Here is a 24,722-nt window from a genome sequence, read left to right on the forward strand (position 1 = left end):
GTTAGTTCAGGACCAGATAACAGAGTGCAATTAATAGTATGTCTCTTTGCTTTAAATGGAGTGTGTGTTTGTATTACAGGTGATAGGACTCTGTCATTAAAAAATAGTCATTAAAAAATAGCCATTACGATTGACCTGTACATGCACATATACACCTAAACACACACATATCCAGATTCCTGGCCCCAACATTGATCTGTCATCTCTCTACGTGTCCATTCCCCATCAGGATAGTCTGAAGGCCTCTACATTAAAGAGTCCCCATCCACCAGCACCCTCCTTTGCCTGGCAAAGCAGGCAAAAATAATTTCTGAGTTATTTTAATGATCATATCATTCAATAAGAACAGGGAAATAAGAGAAATAATGTTTCACTCAGTCTGAACTTTAATGATCTTAAGATGGGAGAATGTGAACAGACTAAGATAAGTCAATAGACAATAGACAATAGGTGCAGGAGTTGGCCATTCTGCCCTTCAAGCCAGCACCACCATTCAATATGATCATGGCTGATCATCCTTAATCAGTATCCTGTTTCTGCCTTATCCCCATAACCCTTGATTCCACTATCCTTGAGAGCTCTGTCCAACTCTTTCTTAAATGAATCCAGAGACTGGGCCTCCACTGCCCTCTGGAGCAAAGCATTCCACACAGCCACCACTCTCTGAGTAAAGAAGTTTCTCCTCAACTCTGTTCTAAGTGGCCTACCCCTTATTTTTATACTATGTCCTCTGGTTCAGGACTCACCCATCACCGGAAACATGCTTCCTGCCTCCAGAGTGTCCAATCCTTTAATAATCTTATATGTCTCAATCAGATCCCCTCTCAGCCTTCTAAACTCAAGCGTATACAAGCCCAGTCACTCCAGTCTTTCAACATAAGATAGTCCTGCCATTCCAGGAATTGACCTCGTGAACCTACGCTGCACTCCCTCAATAGCCAGAATGTCTTTCCTCAAATTTGGAGACCAAAACTGTGCACAATATTCCAGGTGCGGTCTCACCAGGGCCCTGTACAGTTGCAGAAGGACCTCTTTGCTTTTATACTGAATTCCTCTTGTTATGAAGGCCAGCATGCTTGTGATCTCCCCCTGCAATTTCCCTGGAAAGACTGTAAAGCGTTCAGCCTGGGGTGAATGTGTTCTGTAGAAAGGTTTAACTTTGAAGCAAGATTGAAAGAAATTAGATGAAAACATCAGACTGCAGCACTTTTTTCCTGCACATGTATATTCATTGTTCCACCTAGCAAAGGTCTCGCCTTAAATGCAGTCCTGTTTTAAAAGGCAAAATAATGTTATTCAGGGCAGTACATCTTAGCTCTATGTATGCATTAACACTTGGCAGTTCCCACATATTAGGTTAATTGTCCTGTACAATAATAGGTTTGTCTGGACTTCTGGAAAAATCTGGATTTAAGAGTCTGATGATGACTGTGAATCCATTGTCGATAGTTGGAAAAAGAATCCGGTTCACCAATGCCCTTTAGGGAAGGAAACTACCATCCTTACCTGTCTCTGGCCTACTCCAGAACCACAGCAATGTGCCCACTGGGCAACCAGGGATGGGTAATAAATACTGGCCTCATCCTGTGAATGAATTTTAAACAATGTGTGGCCACCTGAGCCAAAGTCTCCCTGTCTAAATGTTAGCTTCCCTAACTTATCAGCAGTGTCGCCTCCCATACTTATTTCCCCATTTCTCTCTGTTCGGAGATGGATTTTGTCATCCAAAAGCTTGGCAAACACAAGTCAAACGACTAACAATGGAGACACGGACCTGAAATTCAACTTCTCACCAGATTCCCAGAGTCCATCATGTTGACTGGCACAGGAAATGTGACAGATGCTGACCCAGCACTCACACAAAGTGACATTGTGTTCAGTGTTTGAAATGCTAACACCAGTTTTAAATTTCCAGTTTGATATATTCATGGAGGTGCAGTCGTTCCTATAGCCACATCAGGTCAGACAGTTCAAGGACCCTGGCAGAAACCTTGAGGCAGGTGAGTTTAAATGGGGTTGCTTTCTTCCGATATAAAGTTACAGGCTGCAGGTGTAATATATTAAGTGTGGGATGTGGCTAGGCCTGCATTTATTATTCATCCCTAATCACCTTGGAGAATTCACTGTTAGAAATTCATTTCCAAGACAGTGAAAAAACACTAATATACTTCTGAGTCAGGATAGTGTATAGCTTTGAGGCAAACTTTGCAAACAATGGTTTCCTCATGCATCTTCTGCCATTGTCCTTCCAGGTTGTAGAAGTCATGGATCAGAAGGTGTTATCAGGGGAACCTTGGCTGCTATGCGTGTTAATGGTGAAAGGAGAGAACGTTGAAGGTGGTGGATGTGCTGCCAGTCTAGCAGACTGCTCTTTCCTGGATGGGGTCAAGTTTGAGTGTCATTGGAGCTAATGTCATCCAGCCAGGTGGATCACACTCCTGACTTGTCCCTCGCGGCTAGGCATTGGGGAGACATGTGGTCAGAATTCCTAGCCTCTGATTGGGCCAATGGTGACTCCATTGATGTTGACAGCTGGATGTTCAAGAATGGTAATAATATTGAACATCGAGGGATGATAATTGTATTCTCTCACATTGGAAATGGTAATTGCCGAGCAATTGTGAAGCACAAACATTAGCTCCATTTATTACCCCTAGCTGGGAGCTTGTCCAGCTGTTTCATCAAAGGGCTCCATCCTTTAAAGGTAAGTGATCATTACATTGATTAGATGCATCACAGTACTTTCTTCCATCGATATAGGGCTATTATACATTTAACAGAATTGAGCATCAGATATTAAAATGTCAACTGGTCACTGTGTCATAGTCATGGAGTCATACAGCACAAAAACAGGCCCTGGAGTCCAACCAGTCCATGCCAAACATAATACCCAAACTAAACGAGTCCTACTTGCCTGCGCCTGGCCCCATATCCCTCCAGACTTTGTCCTTTAATTTTTTTATTGATCTAAACTATAGATATCTGTTGAGCCTTTGAAAAAGCAATACAGATAACTCGCCCTTCATTCGGCCAAAGCTATGACTGCATTGGGCTCAGCAGGGTTTGATGTATAAAGGAATCTCATTTTAAATGCTTGACCAAATTCCAGCAGCATGACTTATTTACAGTTAGCTTTGAAGGAAATTGTTTGCCTTGTTTAATTGACAGGTTTATGAGACATTAGTAGAATTAAAACATTTTGAAAAATTTTGTCTGGTTGACTGACTATGTTTACAGATTTATGAGCACTTGAGCAGAATTAGCTCCCTCCCAAATGGTTGCATGTTTTATTGAATTTTATGAGCTCAAAAGAGGAGTAAATTGGTTTCAAACACAGTTTGAATGGATAATTGTTTATTTATTTGTTGAGAATTTCAACAACTTCCAAATGTTTTTAGGAAACACATGATTTGTGTCAATAGTGGATATTGGGTGAGTGAGTATATATGGGGTATGCAAGACATGAAGGAGGAATGGCACTAAGATGGGGTAAGTATCAGCAATGAACAATCTCATATGCACTGCGCCAATGCAATAGCAGATTTCATAACCATTTCTGGGGCAGTGGGACAAGGTGGATGTGTTGCACTTGAACTGGAATGGGATCAGAATCCTTCAGAGGAGGTTTGCAAGTGTTGTTGGGGAGGGTTTAAATGAACTTAGCAGAAGGTTAAGCAGGGAGATGAACAATTAAAGTTGGAAGAGATAGCAAGGAAGTCAAGAAGGCATAGAAATTTCAATATTCTGGGATACAGGGTCTTCAGATGAGCCAGGGAAGGAGGGAAAAAGAGGAGGGGGCTACGCAATATTGATCAGAGCAGCGTGGAGGGATGGATCTTAGAAATGAAGCCAAATGGGGAAAACTTAAAAACAAAAAAGGAGCTTTGAAAATATTAGCACTGTTATCCTTGGAACAGAAATGTTAGGGTAATGTTATTGAGGTTTTCAAAGTAATAGGTTTTTATATTACATTTGGAAAATGGATCAATAGCTAGAGGTTTTGGATTTAATGATCTCGAAGGGAAATGAGAAGTTTTTTTTCCACAGAGCTGTCATGATCTGGTAACATCTCCAAAAAGGTGTGGAAGGTGTTTCTAAACATCATTTTAGAAGGTACCTGAGGAGGAATATACAGGGTATGGTCCAAATGTGATGTGGCATGCCTCGTCCTATTCTCAAAAACCAGTGAAGGCATGTTGGTCTGATTGAATGTCTACCTCTGGGTAGTAAGTTTTTATTTTTTCTTTAAATAAACTTTTTAAATTCCTAGATTAAATTCAGTTATTTTTAATATTGCAACTTCACCAGTCCATACTCTGTTAACAAAATTCTTTAGCTTTCTTATGCTACTGATGAGCATGAAGAACAATTACTTAAGATATTGTTAAATATACCACACAGTATTTTGGTTCAACCATGCTAGGACATTAAAAAGATTAATCATGTAATAGTTTCGTGCACTGCATTTTCCAACATGTTGTTTAAGAATTTAAACGGCAGAATAAAAGGCACCAGTCCATTAAGTCCTAGTCTTTCAGAAGCCAATTTATTTAATATTAGAATTCTTTTCTAATTAATTTTAATCTCTTTCAGCTAATTGCAGACTGTAGTTAAAGCTCTAATTTCTTCCCAATCTGGATGTAGTTTAGCTCACTAAGCTGAAAGGTTCATTTTCAGACGTTTCGACACCATACTAGATAACATCTTCAGTGAGCCTCCGAATGAAGCACTGGTGGTGTAACCTGCTTTCTATTTATATGTTTGAGTTTCCAAGGGGTTGTGATGTCATTTCCTGTGGTGACATCATTTCCTATGGTGATGTCATTTCCTGTTATTTTTCTCCAGGGGTGGTAAATGGGATCCAAGTCAATGCATTTGTTAATAGAGTTCCAGTTGGAATGCCATGCTTCTAGGAATTCTCATGCAAATCTCTGTTTGGCTTGCCATAGGATGGATGTGTTGTCCCAGTCGAAGTGGTGTCCTTCCTCATGTAAGGATACTAGTGATAGTGGGTCATGATATTTTGTGGATGTTTGGAAGATTCCTTTTGTAGATCAATATTTGGTCCATATGTATTATTTGCAATCATCCCAACATTCACAAATGAAGCTGCGTTTGAACATTATTTCAATGAGCCACCACACACTATGGCACAGAGAAACTACACAGAGCAGAGGAAAATCACATATACAGTGTATTAGTAAAGAACGGGTACCCAATGAACTCAGTCTGCCAATTTCTGAGCAACAAATCCAAGCAAACAGACAAAACATGTCCAGAAACCCTAGCCACTCTGCCCTACATCAAAGACATCTCCAAAATGACTGCCAGACTACTCAGACCCCTTGGCATAATGGTATCCCACAAACCCCACCAACACACTAAAACAGCAGCTAACAAACTTGAAAGACCCTATGCAGACAACAAGCAAAACTAATATCATTTACAAAATACCTTGCAAGAACTGTAACAAACACTACATTGGACAAACAGGTAGAAAACTAGCCACCAGGATACATGAACATCAACTAGCCACAAAATGACATGACCCTCTCTCACTAGCATCCTGACATATGGATGAGGAAGGACACCACTTCAACTGGGAAAACAATCCATCCTAGGACAAGCCAAACAGAGACACACACAAAGTAATTCCTAGAAGCATGGCACTCCAACTGGAACTCTACCAACAAACACATTCACCTGGATCCCATTTACCACCCCCTGAGAAAAAGAACAGGAAATGGCATCACCATAGAAAATAATATCACCACAGGGAATGACATCACCAACTCTCAGAAACTCAAACATATAAATAGAAAGCGGCTACACCACCAGTGCTTCATTCGGAGGCTCACTGAAGATGTTACCTAGTATGGTGATGAAAAGTCTAAAAACAAACCTTCCAGCGCAGTGAGCAAACCTATATCCAGAACCGCAACCTGTGCCTCATATCTTCTCAAAACTCGCTTCTTCCCAATCTTCTAAAACGAGTGGCAAAAATTCACAGGCTACCAATCTAATATTGCAATTTCTATTATTCACTTCTGATGGATTTCTTCCATAGGTGAGCTTCCACAATTTCAGTAGGTCCTAGCTGCAGTGGAGACTTATTTGACTGGTCAAGTGTGAAATTACCACTGAAATGTGAATCCCATTTTTCCTCCAGTTTGTTTCTATTCCAGCCTGCTTGTCTTTCCTAGGTTTGCTAGTCTGTGCATCTATGAGTAAAGGTCACTGAGAATAATTCATGCTGTTGGAGATAATCAGTCTTCAGGACAGTTCCACAGTTGTTAACACAACTAAGTTTCAGTTCTTCAGAAGGTTTGAGTGCATTCTTAGAAATTGACCATTTTGTTGGTCACAACAGAAGATTTTGGTATTAACCAATAGCTTTGAGGTTTGTATGTATGATGCTAATTTTTGGGAATCAATTCTTTATTGTATATGTCAGCAAATCTGGGATAGGGAAAAAGAGAAGCTGGTGAAATGGATGAGTTCAGTAAGTAAGGGAAGTCAGCATGTATAGATCTTTTCTCATTCACCAAAGATCTTCAGACAGCACCTTCCACTTCCAACTAAAGGGAGAAGAACAGCAGATACCTGAGAAGATCACCACCTACAAGTTCTCTTGTATGCCACTCACCATCCTGATTTGGAAATATATCTCCATTCCTTCACTATCACTGGGTCAAAATCCCAGAATTCCTTCCATAAGGGTCTACCTACAGCATGTGGACTGCAGCGGTTCAGGAAGGCAGCTCACCACCACCTTCTTAATGGTAACTAGGGATGAACAATAAATGCTGGCCAAAGAGTGAATTAATAAAACATATAATTAAATCACTATTTTAAAGTAGACTTTACTACCTAATATCACTCTACAGAATAGGGGATAAAATTTCCTTGCACTCACCTGTTTGTTCAAAATGTCACTTATAAGTTGTAAGTGAAGCTTCAAACAAGTACATTCAGCCTGATAGGTCTTCACAAAGTACTCACTGCTCAAATTGAACCGTGGGCGTTTGTGTATGATGTCTGCAATAACTTGGGCCAAGGCAAATCGCTCTTCCACATCAAAAACATGCTGATAGGCTTCAAAATAACTGTCCAACAGCTGAGTAAAACAGACAAAAACTTATCAGACATAAATGAATATTTCTTATAAACTCTCCCTGCCCCCATCCAGCACACCTCAGGCTAGGGGAGAGGTTGAGAACGAGAAGACAGTGGTAAGCATTGAACCCAAACCAGCTCTCCAGCCAACTTAGCCAACCAAGCCCCTTGCTCCCAGCACTGACAGTGGGTAACAACATGTTGGGTACTCCCTGTGCTGTTCTTCCAACTACCCTCCCTTTCTTCATGAATGGGACGAGGAGATTAGTACAATTCCAGGCATCCTGTTCAATTTAGCTCTCCAGGGTTCAGCCTGATGTGTATGCGTTCATGTGTTTTACAATATATTTGCCATCTTTAAAATTTAAATTTGAGACACTAAATTATTACACTACAATAAAACATAATTTCTTTGAAGTATGTATTGTGTACTGTATGTTATCTATATGGATGCATCAACGTATGCATCATGCAGGCCATAAGGAACATAGCATAGACGTCAATAAGCTGCTTATATTTCCTCAATCTCCATATTGATTTGCTAACTTTAACACCACTCTCAAATACTCACATAATGTGCAAAGACCACAATAAATGGTTTATTCTTTTATCCAATTATCTCATTTATCTCCTGTTACATCAAGAGTGAAATCTGTTGATTCTGCTCCCAGAACCTTATTCATCTATTTACCTGTCGCTTGTTCTCCAGAAATGCTGCTTCACACCTCCACAGATCAAACAAAACAGCAAAGCGATCGACAGTCAAGTGGGCCCAGCTTGGAAGATCATTATCCCCACACTGTGATCCTCCCACAGGGGAACCTTCACAAGTCCTCTGACCTTTCAAAAATGAATAGACAGAAATATTAGGTCAGCAGTAAGACAGTGTGCGTGAACGCTGCTGTATTTTATAACTATTTAACAAAAGAAAATTAAACTAAAGGATATGTTCCCCATTTTATATATATTTCAAATAATAAATGCTTATTGCCATCATTGATTGTAGTCTAACAGGTTTGTTTGGAAGCATTAGCTTTCGGAGTGCTGCTCCTTCATCAGGTGGTTGTCAGGAAGGAGCAGCGCTCTAAAAGCTAGTGCTTCCAAATAAATCTGTTGGACTATAACCTGGTGTTGTGTGATTTTTAACTTTGGTCCAACCCAGTCCAACACTGGCACCTCTAAGTCATGACTGCAGTTGGCTTTTCTGCTCCTCAGTAATATTTAGGTTACAATATTGCATGTAACATTCTTTCCCTGGCATTCAGAATATTTTTTTATTTCTTTGTTCATGAGAACATTACTGGCTAGCCAGCATATGTTTTCCATCCTTAGTTGCCATTTAGAAATAGTGAGAGCTGCATTTGTCCAGGCAAGTGGAGAGTATTCCATCGTACTTCTGACTTGTGCCTTCTCTGACACCTCCAATCCCTTCCTGGACCTCTCTCAGTTTCTGGCAACTGACTTAACACTGACATCTATTTCAAACCCACTGACTCCCACAGCTACCTTGGCTACACCTCTTCCCATTCCCCTCCAGTAAAAATGCAATCCCTTACTCCCACTTCCTCCACCTCCACCATTTCTACTCCCAGTATGAGTAATTCCACTCCACGACATCTCAATTCCCCCTCCCCCTGTGATCTACAATGCCCTCAATTGTATCTCTTCTATTTCCCGCACTTCCACCTTGAACCCCACACCCCTAACCACAACAAGGATAGAACCTCCTGGTCCTCACATTCCACCCCATTAACCTCCAAATCCAGTGCACCATCACCTGCCATTTTCACCACCTTCAATCAGACCCCACTATCAAAAGCATATTTCCCTCCCAAACCCATCTGCATTCCATAGGGACTGTTCCCTCTGTGACTCCCTTGTTAGGGCCAGACTCCCCACCGGCCCCCCCTCCATACCTAGCATGTACCCATGCTGCCACAGGAGGTGCAAAACCTGTGCTTACATCTCACCCTCTCACCACCATTCAAGGCCCCAATGGATCATTCCAAATCAGGCAGAGATTTACTTACATATCCTCAAACCTCATTTTCTGCATCCAGTACTCTTGATGTGGTCTCCTCTGCATCAGAGAGACCGTGAACAAGCTCGCAGAACGGTTCGGGGAAATCTCTGTTCATTACGTATCAACCAACCCCACCTTCTGGTGGCCATCTGTTTCAACTCCCCCTCCAGCTCCCCTGTTCTTATGTCCATCTGGGTCTCCTCCACCACCTAGAAAAGGCCACCAGCAAACTGCAGGAGGAACACCTCATCTTCTACCTCGGGAACCTACAGCCATGCGGCCTCAACACGGAATTCACTGGTTCCAAATCTCCCCACCCCCCACCCCATCCCAGATCCAGCCCACTGACTCAGCTCTGCCCTCTTAACCTGACCTACCTGTCCATCTTCCTTCCCACCTACCCACTCCACCCTTCTCACTGACCTATTACAGTCATGTTCTACCTGTGTCCACCTATCACCAACCAACCTACCTTCCCCCCACAAGCCCCACTCCTCCCCACCCTATTTATTTCTCAGCCCCCTTCTACCTCCTCAGTCCTCATGAAGGATTCTGCCCAAAACATTAACTCTCCTCCTCCTCCTCCTTGGATGCTGCCTGACCTGCTGTGCTTTTTCCAGCACATTTTATTGGCCCTTGTACACAGAGGTGAGTTACTCACTGCAGGATTCCTAGCCACTGATTTGCTCTTGTAGCTTCAGCATTTAATCGGCTTGTTCAGTTGAGTTTCTGGTCAATGGTTACCTGCAGGATGTTAACAATGGGGCAATCAGTGACTGTAATGCCACTAAATGTCAAGGGCTAGATCATCTCTTACACGTGATGGTCATAGCCTGGCATTGTGTGGCATGAATGTTACTTGTCCTTTGTCAGCCAAAGCCTGGATACTGTCCAGATCTTGTTGTATTTGAACGTGACTGCTTCAGTATCTGAGGAGTTGCGAATAGTGCTGAACATAGTGCAGTCATCAACAAAAATCCCCACTTCTGACCTAATGATGGAGGGAAGATCACAGATGAAGCAGCTGAAGATGGTTGAGTCTAAGACACTACCTTGAGGAACTCCTGCAGAGATGATTAACCTCCCACAACCACGACCATATTATTCTGTGCTGTGTTTGATTCCAAGCAGTGCAGTTATCACTTTAATTCCCATTGACTTGAATTTTGTTCAAGCTCCTTGATGCTACACTCAGTCAAATGGTGTTAAGGCTGTCACTCACACTTCATTTCTGGACTTCAGTTCCTTTGTCCATTGTTGAACCAAGACAGTAATGAGGTCAGGAGCTGAGTGACCCTGGTGGAACCCAGACAGGGTGTCACTGAGCAGGTTATTGTTGTGTAGTTGATGCTTGATAATACTATTGGTGGTGCTTTCCATCAATTTTACTGATGATCAAGAGTAGACTGTTGGGCTGGTACTTGTTTGGATTTGTCCTGCTATTTGTTGCAGAGATCTACAACACAAAATTAGGCCCATCAGCCCATCAAGTCTGCCCATAGCCTTGTATACCTTAGCATTGCAAGTACACATTTAAATATTTCTTAAATGTTTCTTACTGGCAGTGAGTTGCAGAATCTCAGCACCCTCTAGGTGAAAAGGATTTTCCTCACATCCCCTCTGCACCTTCTGCACCTTAACTTAAATCTACGTCCCCAGTCATTGATCCTCCATCAGGGAAAAGTTGTTTCATGTCTACCCTATCTGTGCCCCTCATAATGTTATACATCTCAATCATGCCCCCCTTTCAATCTCCTCTGCTCCAAGGCAAACAATCCCAGTCTATCCAATCTCTCTACATAAGCTGGAACTCTCCAGACCAGGCAACATCCTGGTAACTCTCCTCTGCCCCATCTCCAGTGCTATCACATCCCTCCTACAATGTGGGTTCCGGAACTGCACACAATACTCTAGCTGTGTGTGGACAGGACCTGGACAATTTTCCACTTTGTTGGGTAGATGCCTGTGATGTAGCTATACTTGAACAGTCTGGCTAGAAGTGTAACAAATCTTGTAGGACACTTTTTCATTACTATTACTGGAATGTTGTCAGGACCAATAGACTTTGCAGTATCCAGTGCCTCCAACTATTTCTCAGTAACATGTAAAGTGAATTGAACTGGTCAAAGACCAGCATCTGTAATGTTGGGGACCACGAGGAGGCCAAGATGGATCATCCACTTGGTACTTCTGGTTGAAGATTGTTACAAATGCTTCAGCCTTTATCTTTTGCACTGATGTTCTGGACTCCCCATTAATGAGAATGGGGATATTTGTGGGTAAGTTATATATTTGTCCATTCTTATGCATTCTTACATGCTCAGGTTTTGTGATTCATTCTGATGCTATTTCACTTGTGAGGGTTTCATGCAATAGTAAGAAGGGTTCTAGCTGCTATTTCTCCTACAGGTCTATGAGAAAACACTTTGCACAGGAAAGACAGTGATCCTTTAAAGGAGAGAAGCAGTGTGAGGGGGGTCATTACAGCTGGAGGGGAGATGCACACAATGATTCATCGCCTACCTTTCTCAATATATTGGGTTGCAAGGAGTAGCAACTGGTTTTCTAACTCTGTTAGATCCTTTATGGCCACATCATAGACGATATAAATCCCTCGCTGATCCTGAGTGTGAATGACACCCTCTTCACTTGTGTAGAAATCATCATGGTTCTCGATCTCTGAGAACTCCATAAATTCAATGACAGACCTCTGGAAGTAGGATGATAAACATTGGTCAATAAGGTACCCTCTTGACACTGTTTCTTTCTACAAGGAAGTAAGCCCAATTTGTACCTTTATTTTAAAGACTGAGTGGCCTTTATGCTGTTCTGAACCTTCATCCAGAGTTTTAGAAGTTGCTGTTCATATTATCGAGCCACTGAGTAGAATTTGGAACTGAGAGAAAAGGATGTCCCAAATCTATCATAGCAACACTTTAAACTTGAGCAGATTGAAGTGCAGCATGTTTCTGTACCCTTGTGTCAGGATCACAAGATGCTCACCTCAGGCAGCTACACAACTAGCAAGCTCACTTAGCAACAAGCTACTCCAGATAATTCACACATCAATAGGGAGCATGAGCAACTGGCGCTACAGCAAAAGCAGATAGCAATAAAGATGATATTTTATTTTAGTGAATGTGTTTCCAAGGCATAAGTGCAGGATTGATTTACAAAATACACTGGGGAGCAATAAATCAAGATTCATAGCAAATACAAAAAGAATGGTCAAGAGGCTGAATAGAGATAAAACATGATGTATGAAAATGGCAGAATGATGTAGCTTGTTACAAGCAGTGTGCAATCTCAATCACACTTTTTCATACATTGACAATTCTCGTCGACTAACATATGCTTCCTGTCACACCAATTCCAACAGGTGTAAACCGGTTTGTTTCATTAACCACTGGTTGACTCACCTGGGCCAGTCAGCCCTGCTGTGCACTTCCCTCAGCTGTAACATTGACTCTGTGACACTGCCCTCCTCAGTCATGCCAACATTATCTCCATCCTTGATACTGTCTTGTTCCTTCGAACTGGTAGACTTCACAGCAACTGCCTCCACATCACGCACACCCCTATCGGCACCGGGCTGACTCATCATTGCTGCTGCCTGACAGTGGTCACTAACCCAACCCATCAAAGGTCCAAATCACAACCCCTGCATCACCGCTCAACTAACCACCATTTTTCACTTGTTACTGAGGGCGCTTGCAGAATCAATGACCAAGATCTGGTGGTCTCTGCAATAACATTGATTAGGCCACTTTTGCAATATTGTGTGCAATTCTGTTCTCCCTCCTATCGGAAGGATTTCATGAAACTTGAAAGGGTTCAGAAAAGAATTTCAAGGATGTTGCTAGGGCTGGAGGGTTTGAGCTATAGGGAGAGAATGAATAGGCTGGGGCTGTTTCCCTGGAACAACAGAGGCTGAGGGGTGACCTTATAGAGGTTTATAAAGTCAAGAGGGTCATGGATAGGGTGAATAGAGAAGGTCTTTTCCCTGGATTGGGGTGAGTCCAGAACTATAAGGCATAGGTTTAGGGTGAGAGGGGAAATTTTTGATAGGGATCTAAGGGGGAATTTTATCTTGCAAAGGGTAGTGTATGTATGGAATGAGCTGCCAGAGGAAGTGGTGGAGGCTGGGACAATTACAACATTTAAAAGGCATCAGGATGGGTATATGAATAGGAAGGGTTTAGAAGTCAATGGGCCAAATGCTGGTCAACATTGATGAGTTGGACCGAAAGGTCTATTTCCATGCTGTACATCTCTATGACTTTAAGTGTGGGGAGCAGGCAACTTGAGGGGGTGATGAAACCTCGACTTCCACCAGCCAGAAAGCCAACTGCATCAAGAGCTTGACTTCTGGGCTTCTCCACCTATCAGGTGCCTTGACACTGAAATCCCACCCTCTTAGAAGCTACCGGCCAATCAGGTGTGCAGCACACTAGGAGCTGGAGAACGTGGCTGGAGGCCCAGGCTGCACAGCCAATGGAGAGCTCTACAAGGGTGGGGAGTGAGTGTGGGGTATCCTGAGGCGGGGATCATGGTGGGGGTGGGGTATCAGAGGAATCAAAGTCAAAGGCAAGGAGATGACTATTAGCCGCCAACCCATGACACCCCTATCCATGCCCCAGTTTCCTCCAGATTGAGGCAAAAACCTGGCAGACCTGGCATCATGGGGGCAACCAATCAGGAAAGCAGCCAGGAATGGCAGGAAGGCAGACACTCAGGCCCAAGATGGGTAGAGGCCTTTCACTGGGTGGTAATTAGCCACTTGAGGGCTGGCAGGGTGAGATAATCACCCATGGGCCTTCTCACGCAGCACCCAGTTACTGAGGTGGTGAAGGGGTGGCAGGTACCTCAACAGTGCCAACCCACCCAACTATTTTCCTTTCATACTACCCGCCCCATCACTGTGACAGAGGGAGGTGGGGGAAGAGTCGAAACAGCTTCACTTCTGCCTTGAATATTTCCTTCCCTTGTCTTCTACTTCTCTCAACTACCAACATACCAGGAAACCTGCACCCAGCGATCCCTCTTCTCAAGGTTAGCACGAACCATGACTGGTATCTGTTGATGAACTTTGCAGAGGATTAACTTGCGTGGCCATGTGGATAAAACTGGTTTTAAATTGGACAGACAGCTCTTTCGAAGAGCTGGCACAGGCACAGTGGGCTGAATGGCCCCTCTGTGTGCTGTAAGATTCTGAGAAATGCCTACATTTAGGACAGTGGCAGTGCACTCTTCCACTGCAGAGAAGATCCAAAGTCTGCCCCCTCCTCCCAACGAGTTAACCCAGAAAATGCCTGAAGAAAGCAACACAGTGGGAAATACTAATGCAATACCTTGTAATCTACAGGCGTGTTATATAAATAAGAGTGTGAGCCCATGCCATCTCCAACCCCCAAGCCTCCTTTTGCTGCATTTATCCAACACGTGTCTGCTGCAGTGCGAACCAACCGGTCCCTGTTCAGGGTCAGGCCGCAGATGCTGATAGTCAGAGTCCGTTCAATGGATCTGAAGTAGTTCATTATTCCTAAACAGACTCGCTGCAGAGAAAAGGATCATAATACAAAAAGCTGTTATCACTAGCACATTAACACCTAGCAGAATGGCTGTGCAAATAGCAAACATCAATTAAGTGTTAGCAAATTCATATTTAAACAGTCTTTTCCCAAAGCATAAGGTTTGTAATTAACAGTGACAGGATTGGGGGTAGTGTACTGACAAAGATGCAGAACTGGTTGACAGACAGGAAACAAAGAAGAGGAATCAACGGGGCTTTTTCCAAGTGGCAGCCAGTATCTAGTCGGGTAACACAGGAATTGGTTCTTGGACTCCAGCTATTAACAATATATATTAACGATTTAGATGAGGGAATTAAATAAAATAACTCCATACTTGCAGATGAAATAAAGCTGGGTTGACAGGTGAACTGTGAAGAGGATGCTGAAAAGCTACATTTTGTTTTTGACAAATGGTGTAAGTGGGAGAAAGTGGGGACTTCATTCCTGATGAAGGGCTTATACCGAAACGTCAATTCTCCTGCTCCTTGGATGCTGCCTGACTGGCTGTGCTTTTCCAGCACCACACTCTCGAAATGGTGTAAGTGGGCAAATACATGACAGATAAAGGATAATGTAGATAAAAGTGAGGTTATCCACTGTGGTAGCAAAAACAGGAGTATTGTGTGCAGTCTCCTTTTCTGAGGAAGGATGTCCAGGCTATGGAAGAAGTTCAACAAAGGTTTACCAGACAGATTCCTGCACTGGCAGGACTGACGTAAGAAGAGAGACTGGATTGGTTAGCACTATATCTGCTGGAATTTAGATGAATGAGGGATGATTGCAGAGAAACATATAAAATTCTAACAGGGCTGAACAGAAAGTTGCAGATGACTAAGGAGTCCATTGCCAGGAGTCACAGGTTAAAGTTCGAGGGGAGGCCATTTAGAACTGAGATGGGGAGACATTTCTTTACCCAGAGAGTAGTGAGCCTGTGGAATTCTCTCCCACAGAAAACAGCTCAAACCAAAGTTCAAAATCACACAACACCAGGTTATAGTCCAACAGGTTTAATTGGAAGCACACTAGCTTTCGGAGCGACGCTCCTTCATCAGGTGACAGTCAATCAGGACTATCACCTGATGAAGGAGCATCGCTCCGAAAGCTAGTGTGCTTCCAATTAAACCTGTTGGACTATAACCTGGTGTCGTGTGATTTTTGACTTTGTACACCCCAGTCCAACACCGGCATCTCCAAATCATCACTTCAAACTAAGACACTGAATGTTTCTAAAAAGGAGTTCGTTGAAAGGTCAAATGGCTTCCTCCTGATACTACTTTCAATTTTTCTACAATCAAAAGATACATTTTGGAATATTGCCAGCAATTCTGGTCTCCTTCCTGTTGGAAGGATGTTGTGAAACTTGAAAAGATTTACAAGGATGTTGCCAGGGTTGGAGAATTTGAGCTATAGGGAGAAGTTGAATAGGCTGGGGCTGTTTTCCCTGGAGTGTCGGAGGCTGAGGGGTGATCTTATAGAGGGCTATAAAATCATGACAGGAATGGATAGGATAAATAGATAAAGTCTCTTCCCTGGGGTGGGGCAGTCCAGAACTAGAGGGCGTAGGTTTAGGATGAGAGGTGAAAGGTATAAAAGAGACCTAAGGAGCAACTTTTTCATGCAGAGGATGGTACGTGTATGGAATGAGCTGCCAGAGGAAGTGGTGGAGGCTGGTACAATTGCAACATTCAAAAGGCATCTGGATGGGTATATGAATAGGAAGGGTTTGGAGGGATATGGGCCGGGTGCTGGCAGGTGGGACTAGATTGGGTTGGGATATCTGGTCGACATGGACGGGTTGGACCGAAGGGTCTGTTTCCGTGCTGTACATCTTGATGACTCAATGAATGAAATGATAGAAAATATCTTAACTCCACAAAAGTTCAATTCAATCAGCAGCTGAATTAAGAGGCTTGGTAATGGATTACAAACAACATCCTGATCCTTCAGGCTTTTGCATATGCCGGCGTGTCTGTTTTACGTTAATGGTATTTACCAAAATTATCAAAAACAATACATCAATTATCTGTTGCCACGTCTCTACACAAAATGCAGCCGAAGGAATTAACTCTTGTAGAGCATGAATTTATTTTTCTGGTAAAATGGGATTCAGCTGAATGTAAAATGTGGAGCAGAGCCACACAAGACAGAGAAACAGTGCCGCAAGTCCACATTTTTCCAAAGTGAATGGGGCAACAATTGGATCTTAATGAACCGTTACCTGAAGCTCTCTAATCCTCAAGTGGCGAAGGTAGAGGAGAGACAGATAAGCCCCCTTTGTCATCACCGGATCTTTCACATTCTCCTCGTTTCCTTCCTCCAATCCCAGCAGCTGCAGCGTGCCGGTGTAGTTATAGCTGTACAAAACAAAACCTGAATCCATGAGGAACAGCATTTTTCTCTTTGATCCTGCTGGAGCTCTTTAATTCTGCAGTGTTTATTCAAATCGAAAGCTCAAAACCATGCAATTCAGAAGGTTTCATCTTTTCAAAGTGAATGGGGCAACAATTGGATGTTAATGGTTGCAGGCTAAGACTAGATAGCCTATTAAAGGTGTAGAAGTTCTTTAATAACGGATCTAGTTTTTGTTGAAGAGTAAACATTAACTCAGTTTCTCATTCCACAAATGCGGCCAGACCTGCTGTGCTTCTCCAGCCTTTTCTGTTTTTACTTCAGATTCCCAGCATCTGCAGCATTTTGTTTTAATGCAGGAATTCTTTCTCCCAACAGCATCAGGAATAATGGATACAAGATTTCCATTCCATAATATATGAATGAAAATTGGAGGGTGTTCTGTAAGTTTCAATTAATAACTCCAATGAGTACAGACCCAACCTGTACTCGTCAACCTCTCCTCATAAGAAAATCTCTCCCTGCCAGGGAATCAACCTATAGTCTTAGCAAGACTTCTCTATTCTCCAAACCTTTTAAACTATAGGCCAACATTCCAAATGCCTTCCCTATTACTGCTGAACTTGGATGATAAGATTTTTGTGTGATTCATGCATTAGGACTCTCAAATTCCTCCTGCTCCCCCTCATCTACCTTGTGGCTTGACTTTGATTCACTACCCCTGCTTTTCAGTTATAGAGTCATAGAGTCATAGAGATGTACAGCATGGAAACAGACCCTTCGGTCCAACCCGTCCATGCTGACCAGATATCCCAACCCAATCTAGTCCCATCTGCCAGCACCTGGCCCATATCCCTCCAAACCCTTCCTATTCATATACCCATCCAACTGCCTCTTAAATGCTGCAATTGTACCAGCCTCCACCACATCCTCTGACAGCTCATTCCATACACGTACCACCCTCTGTGTGAAAAAGTTACCCTGTAGGTCTCTTTTATATCTTTCCCCTCTCACCCTAAACCTATGCCCTCTAGTTCTGGACTGCCCCACCCCAGGGATAAGACTTTGCCTATTTACCCGATCCATGTCCCTCATAATTTTGTAAACCTCTATAAGGTCATCCAGTTGATCAAATTTATGAAGTTATTTCCTATTCAGTTTCCAATTGAAAGTCATTGGCTCAAAACGTTAACTTCCAGACCTTCAGCTGCCTGACTTGCTGAGAATTTCCAGCATTGTCCACTTTCATTTCAGGTTTCTACTTCTCTAATATTTTGTCTTTGAGAAGCTTGGTGGAACAGAGAAGGCTAAAACAGTTTTACAGAACCATTGGTGGTTCTGATGGAGTAAATATGGCAACATTTTTATCAGGTGGCAGAAACACTGGTGACCGGAGAACACAAATTTAAGATAATTGGCAAGCAACCAGGGTCAGCCTGAGGAAAGACTTTCCTTTGTAATACAGCAAGATATTATGGTCTGGAATATGCTTAAAGGAAGGCAGAAGCAGATTTAGTAATGATTTTTAGATAAAGGGTTAATGACTGGGAGAAAAGAAAATGACAGGGCTATGGGGAAAGGTCAGAGCATTGATATTAGTGGTATAGCTTTACCAAGGTGCCAACACCGAAAGAACAGGCTGAAAAGTGTCCACATTGTTGTTTGACAACCTCTTGGAATGATGAGAGACCACTTCAATTCAACTGGGGACAGTTATGTGACGTAGGAATATCCAGAGAAGGCACATTGAGGAAGATGCCATAACAAAGGTATCTTCACCTCGGATTTCAATGCTGCCCTTGCTTATCAATAGTTAGAGAATTATAAAACAATTAGTTTTGGGAATATTTCTCACCCTTGATCTCTGTTCTTTTTAGAAGTAAGTACACTGGCGGCACGTTTGCTTTGACAAGTGTTCTCCACCTCCCAGTCATTAATCTCCACAGGCGAACCATTGTCTTTACATCTTGGCTCCTAATAAGTAGCACAACATGAATAAATGCACATCAAGTATTCTATTCCTAGGCTAATATTACTGGACTAGTAACCCAGCATTCTAGCTAAGCCTCATACAGTCGTAGAGTCAATCTTACCCTCAGTCCAATAACCACACATTTAACTCTTCCCAAGATGCCTCACTGGTTAATGGACAGAGGCAGAGACCATCCCAGTTAAGTTTCCCTTTAATACAGGGCATTGCTGCCAATTGTAGACTGCAGCCAAATTCAGTTTCTGTGGTTTAGTTCAGAGATAAAGGTGCATTTTGATAAGCCCTTGACTTCAAAGAAAATGTATCATAATTTCAAAACTACTGAATAGATGGAGGAAGTAAATTCCATGGGTTCTCATACAGGTACTCCAGGCAGAATCTGACGCAAGGGCCTCAAATTACACAGCAATCCTGTTAAATGTGATCCCAACTTTACATTAGGGATTCACAGGGCCTTGTTAAGGTGCACAGCCACTGCCCAACCTGACAGCGGCCAGCAGCACACAAAGAGGAACGGCTTCTTCACACCCATCTCCCGGAAGCTGAGGGAATCATTGCCAGTCAAATGGTCAATGTGTGCCCTATACTTGGACTAGAGTCATAGATTCAGAGATGTACAGCATGGAAACAGGCCCTTCGGTCCAACCCGTCCATGCCGACCAGATATCCCAACTCAACCTAGTCCCACCTGCCAGCACCCGGCCCATATCCCTGTTAAACCCTTCCTATTCATATACCCATCCAAATGCCTCTTAAATGTTGCAATTGTACCAGCCTCCACCACATCCTCTGGCAGCTCATTCCATACACGTATCACCCTCTTGGTGAAAAAGTTGCCCCATAGGTCTCTTTTATATCTTTCCCCTCTTACCATAAACCTATGCCCTCTAGTTCTGGACTCCCCCACCCCAGGGAAAAGACTTTGTCTATTTACCCTATCCATGCCCCTCATAATTTTGTAAACTTCTATACGGTCACCCCTCCGCCTCCAATGCTCCAGGGAAAACAGCCCCAGCCTGTTCGGCCTCTCCCTATAGCTCAAATCCTCCAACCCTGGCAACATCCTTGTAAATCTTTTCTGAACCCTTTCAAGTTTCACAACATCTTTCCGATAGGAAGGAGGCCAGAATTGCACGCAATATTCCAACAGTGGCCTAACCAATGTCCTAGCTGTGAACTTCAGTTTATCCAATCTAAATTAAAGTCACTGATGGTTACAGTTGGACCCTTATCACTTGTGCCTCTAGGATAGATGTATTTAAGGGGAAACTTGATACATATATGAGGGAGAAAGGACTAGATGAATTATGATGGGAGGTAACTTGTGTAGTACAGAAACTGCGGTATGGACCAATTGGATTAAATCATCTGCTCTGAAAGGATAGTACTTACTATTTCTATGCAAAGACACAGCATTAGAGTACATGGTAATTAAAATCGAGAGACAAGAATTTGTCAAAGATTTATTAAGATTTATTAAAATGCACAATACTCAATGGAGACTGAATTATGCCCATTTTTCCCCATCACCCTCTATCTGCTTCACTCCAAGGCCAAACCTGGTCTTGTGCCATGGGAGAGGTGGATCAAATCAAATAATTCAGTTCCATACTCACTTGATAAAGCTTGGCATTTCCATAGATTCTATTCCAAATATAACTTGTGCGTTGACCCACATGATCTGAAGTAACAGCCAAAGGTTGCATAGTGTATGGCTCATGTACAGTCACTGCGTGCTGACGAAGAACATCCATCACGTGGTTTGGGTCAGGAACCTAGTAAACAGACACAAAACATTTGCCAAAGAAATTCCCAACTACTAAACTGCAAAATACAAACAGTTAAAATGGTATCGACTTTTCCTAATAAGCTAGACTGCCTTTGTGCTGTCAGTTTTGCACTGAGACTCAGCAGTTTAGCAGCTAGATGATACAAAAGTGGGAATAAAATACAGTGCAGACAAAAACCATGAGAAAGTCTCCACACAGCCACCTGATCTGAGTTCACACAGAGTTCACAGAGAGCTCAGAGGGAGTTCATATAGAGTGCACCATAATGAACATAATTTCAATAACCATATTTCCTGAATTACCCTGGCTGTTAGCCAGCATTGTGTACAGACAGACTTATATTTTGGGCATGTTTTTCTGTAGTTGCATTTCTCTTCACCGTAGAAATGAAAAATAGTAGATCAAAAGGCAACCATTTGATTCATCACCTTTGCTGGTGTTTGTTCTTTAATTGAAGTGATTAATTCTAACACCAAATCCTCCACTTCCCCCATCACCTTTTATATGGCTTTCTGTATGGATGGAGGTTGGATAGCCTTAGATTTAAGTTGAGGTGCCATTGCAAACAGCACAAAGAATGATGTACACTCAAAACTAAACACTGACCATGGCAAATGAACTATTCAACCAAATAACGATGTCTGTTTCATTGGGTTAAAGAATAACTGGAAAACAAGAAAGCAGGTGATTTGTTTTCTGAAACCAGAAGCAATGGCAGTAAAAATCAAGCCACTGTCTCTACCGCAGAAGTTAAAAGAGATAGTTGTGTGTCAGCCCTGACGCAGACTAAATTCTGAGTCAGAAAGATATGGGTTCACGTCCCATTCTGGAGATTTGGACCCACAGTCTATATTTTGCTGAACTGGAGGTGGCAGGTTGGGGCTGCTATGCTGCTCTCTCTTAATAAAACCACAAGAAGCAGAAGCAGATGAAGGCCATTCAGCCCACTGAATCTGTTCTGCCATACAACGAGATCATGGTTGATCTGATAATCCTCAACTCCACTTTCCTGTCTCTTCCCCATATCCATTGATTCCTTTATTGATTAAAAAGCTGTCTGTCTCAGCCTTGAATATATCTAATGACCCCGCCTCAGCAGCTCTCTGTCATAAAGGATTCCACAGATTCACCACCCTCCGAGAGAAGAAATTCCTGCTCATCTCTGTTTTAAAGGATATACTGTCATTATTTGTCTTGCACAGATATTACATGGTGGGGCTGAAGTTTCATGTAGCCCAGACCAGGTAAGGAGAGAAAATTCCTTTGCCAAAAGAACATTTGTGAATTAGTTTATAGACAACAAATCTAGCAATCTGATGAATATCACTGACACGTGAGCTTATTAACTGAATTTAAATTCCTTAGTGGCTGTAGTGTGATTAGACCTCATCAGATCATTAGTCCAGCACTTTGATTACTTGTAGAAAGTGAGGAGTGCAGATGCTGTAGATCAGAGTTAAGAGTGTGGTGCTGGAAAAGCACAGCAGGTCAAACAACATCTGAGGAGCAGGAGAATCGATGTTTCGGGCATAAGCCCTTCATTAGAAATGAGCAAAAGCCATACTTAGATTGTTAAACCTTTGATTACTTGTACACTATTGGTACAATCACTGTGCTGCTGTCATTATTAACTGAAAATAGAAGCAGCAAAATGAGGGATTTTACAGGAACTATTTAAATGCTCAAAATTATTCGTAACAAATTTTAGACTTGTGTGATTAATTTGCCCAAAGCAAGCGATTCCTCATAAGATTTTGGAAATATGGTGCCCTTAACAAATTTGGAGTCAAATCTGTTGTTAATTATAATGCATTTCCTCAGTTCTCGTGTGAGCCACAAGGTGGGGCACATTACCAGTGGAATAAAACAGCACTCAAACTCGAAATCTTTCCAGTCCTGACTGAACAATGTGAGATCAAAATGTTGTATATACGATATTTGTTTTGCATATGAGCTTTTTTTTCCACATACTAACCAATTAGCACCAAAATAAAAAAAACTACTTCATCAAAGAATCATATAATCACACAGCATAAATGAGGCCAAAAGAGAAAATGTCAAAGCTTTGACAAAGGGTCAGTTAGACTCGAAACGTCAGCTCTTTTCTCTCCTTACAGATGCTGCCAGACTTGCTGAGATTTTCCAGCATTTTCTCTTTTGGTTTCAGATTCCAGCTTCCGCAGTAATTTGCTTTTATCCAGCATAAATGAGGCCCTTTGACCCATCGAATACACACTGACAAAACTGCTGTAAATTTACACTAGTCCCATTTTCCAGCACTTGGCCTATAGTCTTAAACATTATTGTATTTCAAGAGCTCACCCAAGTACTTTTTGAAGGTTGTGAGGTTTCCCGCCTTCCAGGCAGTGCATCCCAGATTCCCACCACCCTCTGGGTGTAAAAGGTCTTCTTCAAATCCCCTCTAAATCTTCAATGAAGGTGAATAGCTGCTTTCTATTTGACACCTTCACCATTTCTATCAGGATTTTCCCCAAGCCCCAGACTTTTCTGCTCTCAGTAAAACAACCTGAGCTTAAGCAGTCTCTCTTCATAGCTGAAATACTCCATCCCAGGCAACATCCTGGTGAATCATCTCCACACCCACTCTCACTACAATCATAATCCTTCCTACAGTGCGATGGCCAAAACTGCACACAGTGCTCCAGCTGTGCCCTAACCAAAGTTCTGTACAGTTCCAATATGTCCTTCTTGCTCTTATAATCTATGCCATGACTGATAAAGCAAGTGCCCCATATACCTTTGTAGCTACTCTATTAACCCGTCTTACTGACTACAGGCACCTATAGGCAAGTATCCAAAGATATCTCTGTTTCTTTGAGCTTCCTTGTAACTTGCTGTTCAGCAAGTAATCCTTATCTTGTTACTTCTCCCAAAGGTTGTCACCTCACACTTTACAAAGTTAAATTCCATCTGTCACTGATCTGCTCATCTGATCATTCCAATTATACTTTTCCTGTGTCTTCTGTCCTTCCTCACTGTCAACCACCCAGCTAATTTTCATGTCATCTGCAAATGTACTTATCAAAGTTCCCTATTCTCATCTGTATCATTCAGATAAAGGTCCCAGCACGGATCCCTGTGGTACATCACTGGACTCCAATCAAACAAACAGACTTCTACCACCACCATCTGTTTCCTACCACTATGCCAATTTTGGATCTAACTTGCCAAGTTACCTTGGGTCGCATGTACCTTTACCTACTTTGACAGTCTCCCAAGTGGGAACTTGTCAAAGGCTTTGCTGAAATTCATACAAACTCCATCAACCTCACAACACTCAGCTACACGCCTTGTTACCTCCTCAAAAGATTCAGTTAAATTTGTTAGGCAGGACCTCCCACTGATAACACCATAGTGACTGTCTCTGATCAAACCTTTCTTCTTCAAGTGAAGATTACTTCTCCCCTTAAAAATGCTATTCAATAGTTTGTCCATCACAATATGCATCTGCATCTTCCATGTATTTGTCTCTCACTGGTTTATCTCTACCATCCTTCTTGTAAAATTAGCTGTCCTCTGGCACTTCCCCTGTGACCTGACAGGACTTAAAAAATTGGGTCAAAGTCCCTCTGAACTCCTCCCTCGTCTCCCACAGCAGCCTGCTTCTTACGTAATGCAATTCAGTAATGTAAGCTACTTCAGATTACAGGGAACAAATCTGCAGCATGTCATAAATGTCATCCCACCCATCATCTTAAACATTCACTCCCTCCACCACCAACATACAGTAGCATCAGTACGTACCATCCACTGCATGAGCTGCAGTAAACCCTGCAGGGCTCCTCCAAACTTGTGACACCCCCCACCACGTGGATGAATAAGGGCAGCAGACACCTGGGAATGCCATCACCTACAGTATT

General features: G+C 42.5%; 2 protein-coding genes across 2 annotated transcripts in view; both read right to left on the reverse strand.

Moving 5' to 3' along the window:
- Positions 1-11,845, reverse strand: part of LOC140458135 (coiled-coil domain-containing protein 162) — a 125,340-nt gene extending 113,495 nt beyond the window's left edge. Inside the window, exons 1-3 of the mRNA XM_072552251.1 lie at positions 11,663-11,845; positions 7,808-7,956; positions 6,917-7,117 (exon numbers count right to left, since the gene is read on the reverse strand). Of these exons, the coding sequence (XP_072408352.1) occupies positions 6,917-7,117; positions 7,808-7,956; positions 11,663-11,831 (519 nt within the window). The 5' untranslated portion in view covers positions 11,832-11,845. The remainder of the gene's footprint in view (positions 1-6,916; positions 7,118-7,807; positions 7,957-11,662) is intronic.
- A 2,633-nt stretch (positions 11,846-14,478) lies between these two features.
- LOC140454073 (uncharacterized) lies at positions 14,479-20,919 on the reverse strand. The gene is made up of 4 exons (XM_072549025.1): positions 20,668-20,919; positions 18,917-19,035; positions 16,931-17,066; positions 14,479-14,694 (listed from the first exon to the last, which is right to left on the reverse strand). The coding sequence occupies exons 1-4, from the start codon at positions 20,803-20,805 to the stop codon at positions 14,479-14,481; spliced, it is 609 nt and encodes a 202-aa protein (XP_072405126.1). The 5' UTR covers positions 20,806-20,919.
- Positions 20,920-24,722: the final 3,803 nt, after the last annotated feature.

The sequence above is a fragment of the Chiloscyllium punctatum genome, chromosome 3 (genome assembly GCF_047496795.1).
Source record: "Chiloscyllium punctatum isolate Juve2018m chromosome 3, sChiPun1.3, whole genome shotgun sequence".
NCBI classification, from domain to species: domain Eukaryota; kingdom Metazoa; phylum Chordata; class Chondrichthyes; order Orectolobiformes; family Hemiscylliidae; genus Chiloscyllium; species Chiloscyllium punctatum.

Bases quoted from the DNA above. Each gene is read 5' to 3' on its own strand.
- LOC140454073 (XM_072549025.1), bottom strand. From the start codon at position 20,805: ATGGATGTTCTTCGTCAGCACGCAGTGACTGTACATGAGCCATACACT. The intron at 19,036-20,667 runs GTGAGTATGGAA...GCTACTTATTAG, and splicing joins GAAATGCCAAGCTTTATCAA to GAGCCAAGATGTAAAGACAA. The intron at 14,695-16,930 runs GTAACGGTTCAT...TTTTCTCTGCAG, and splicing joins TGAGGATTAGAGAGCTTCAG to CGAGTCTGTTTAGGAATAAT.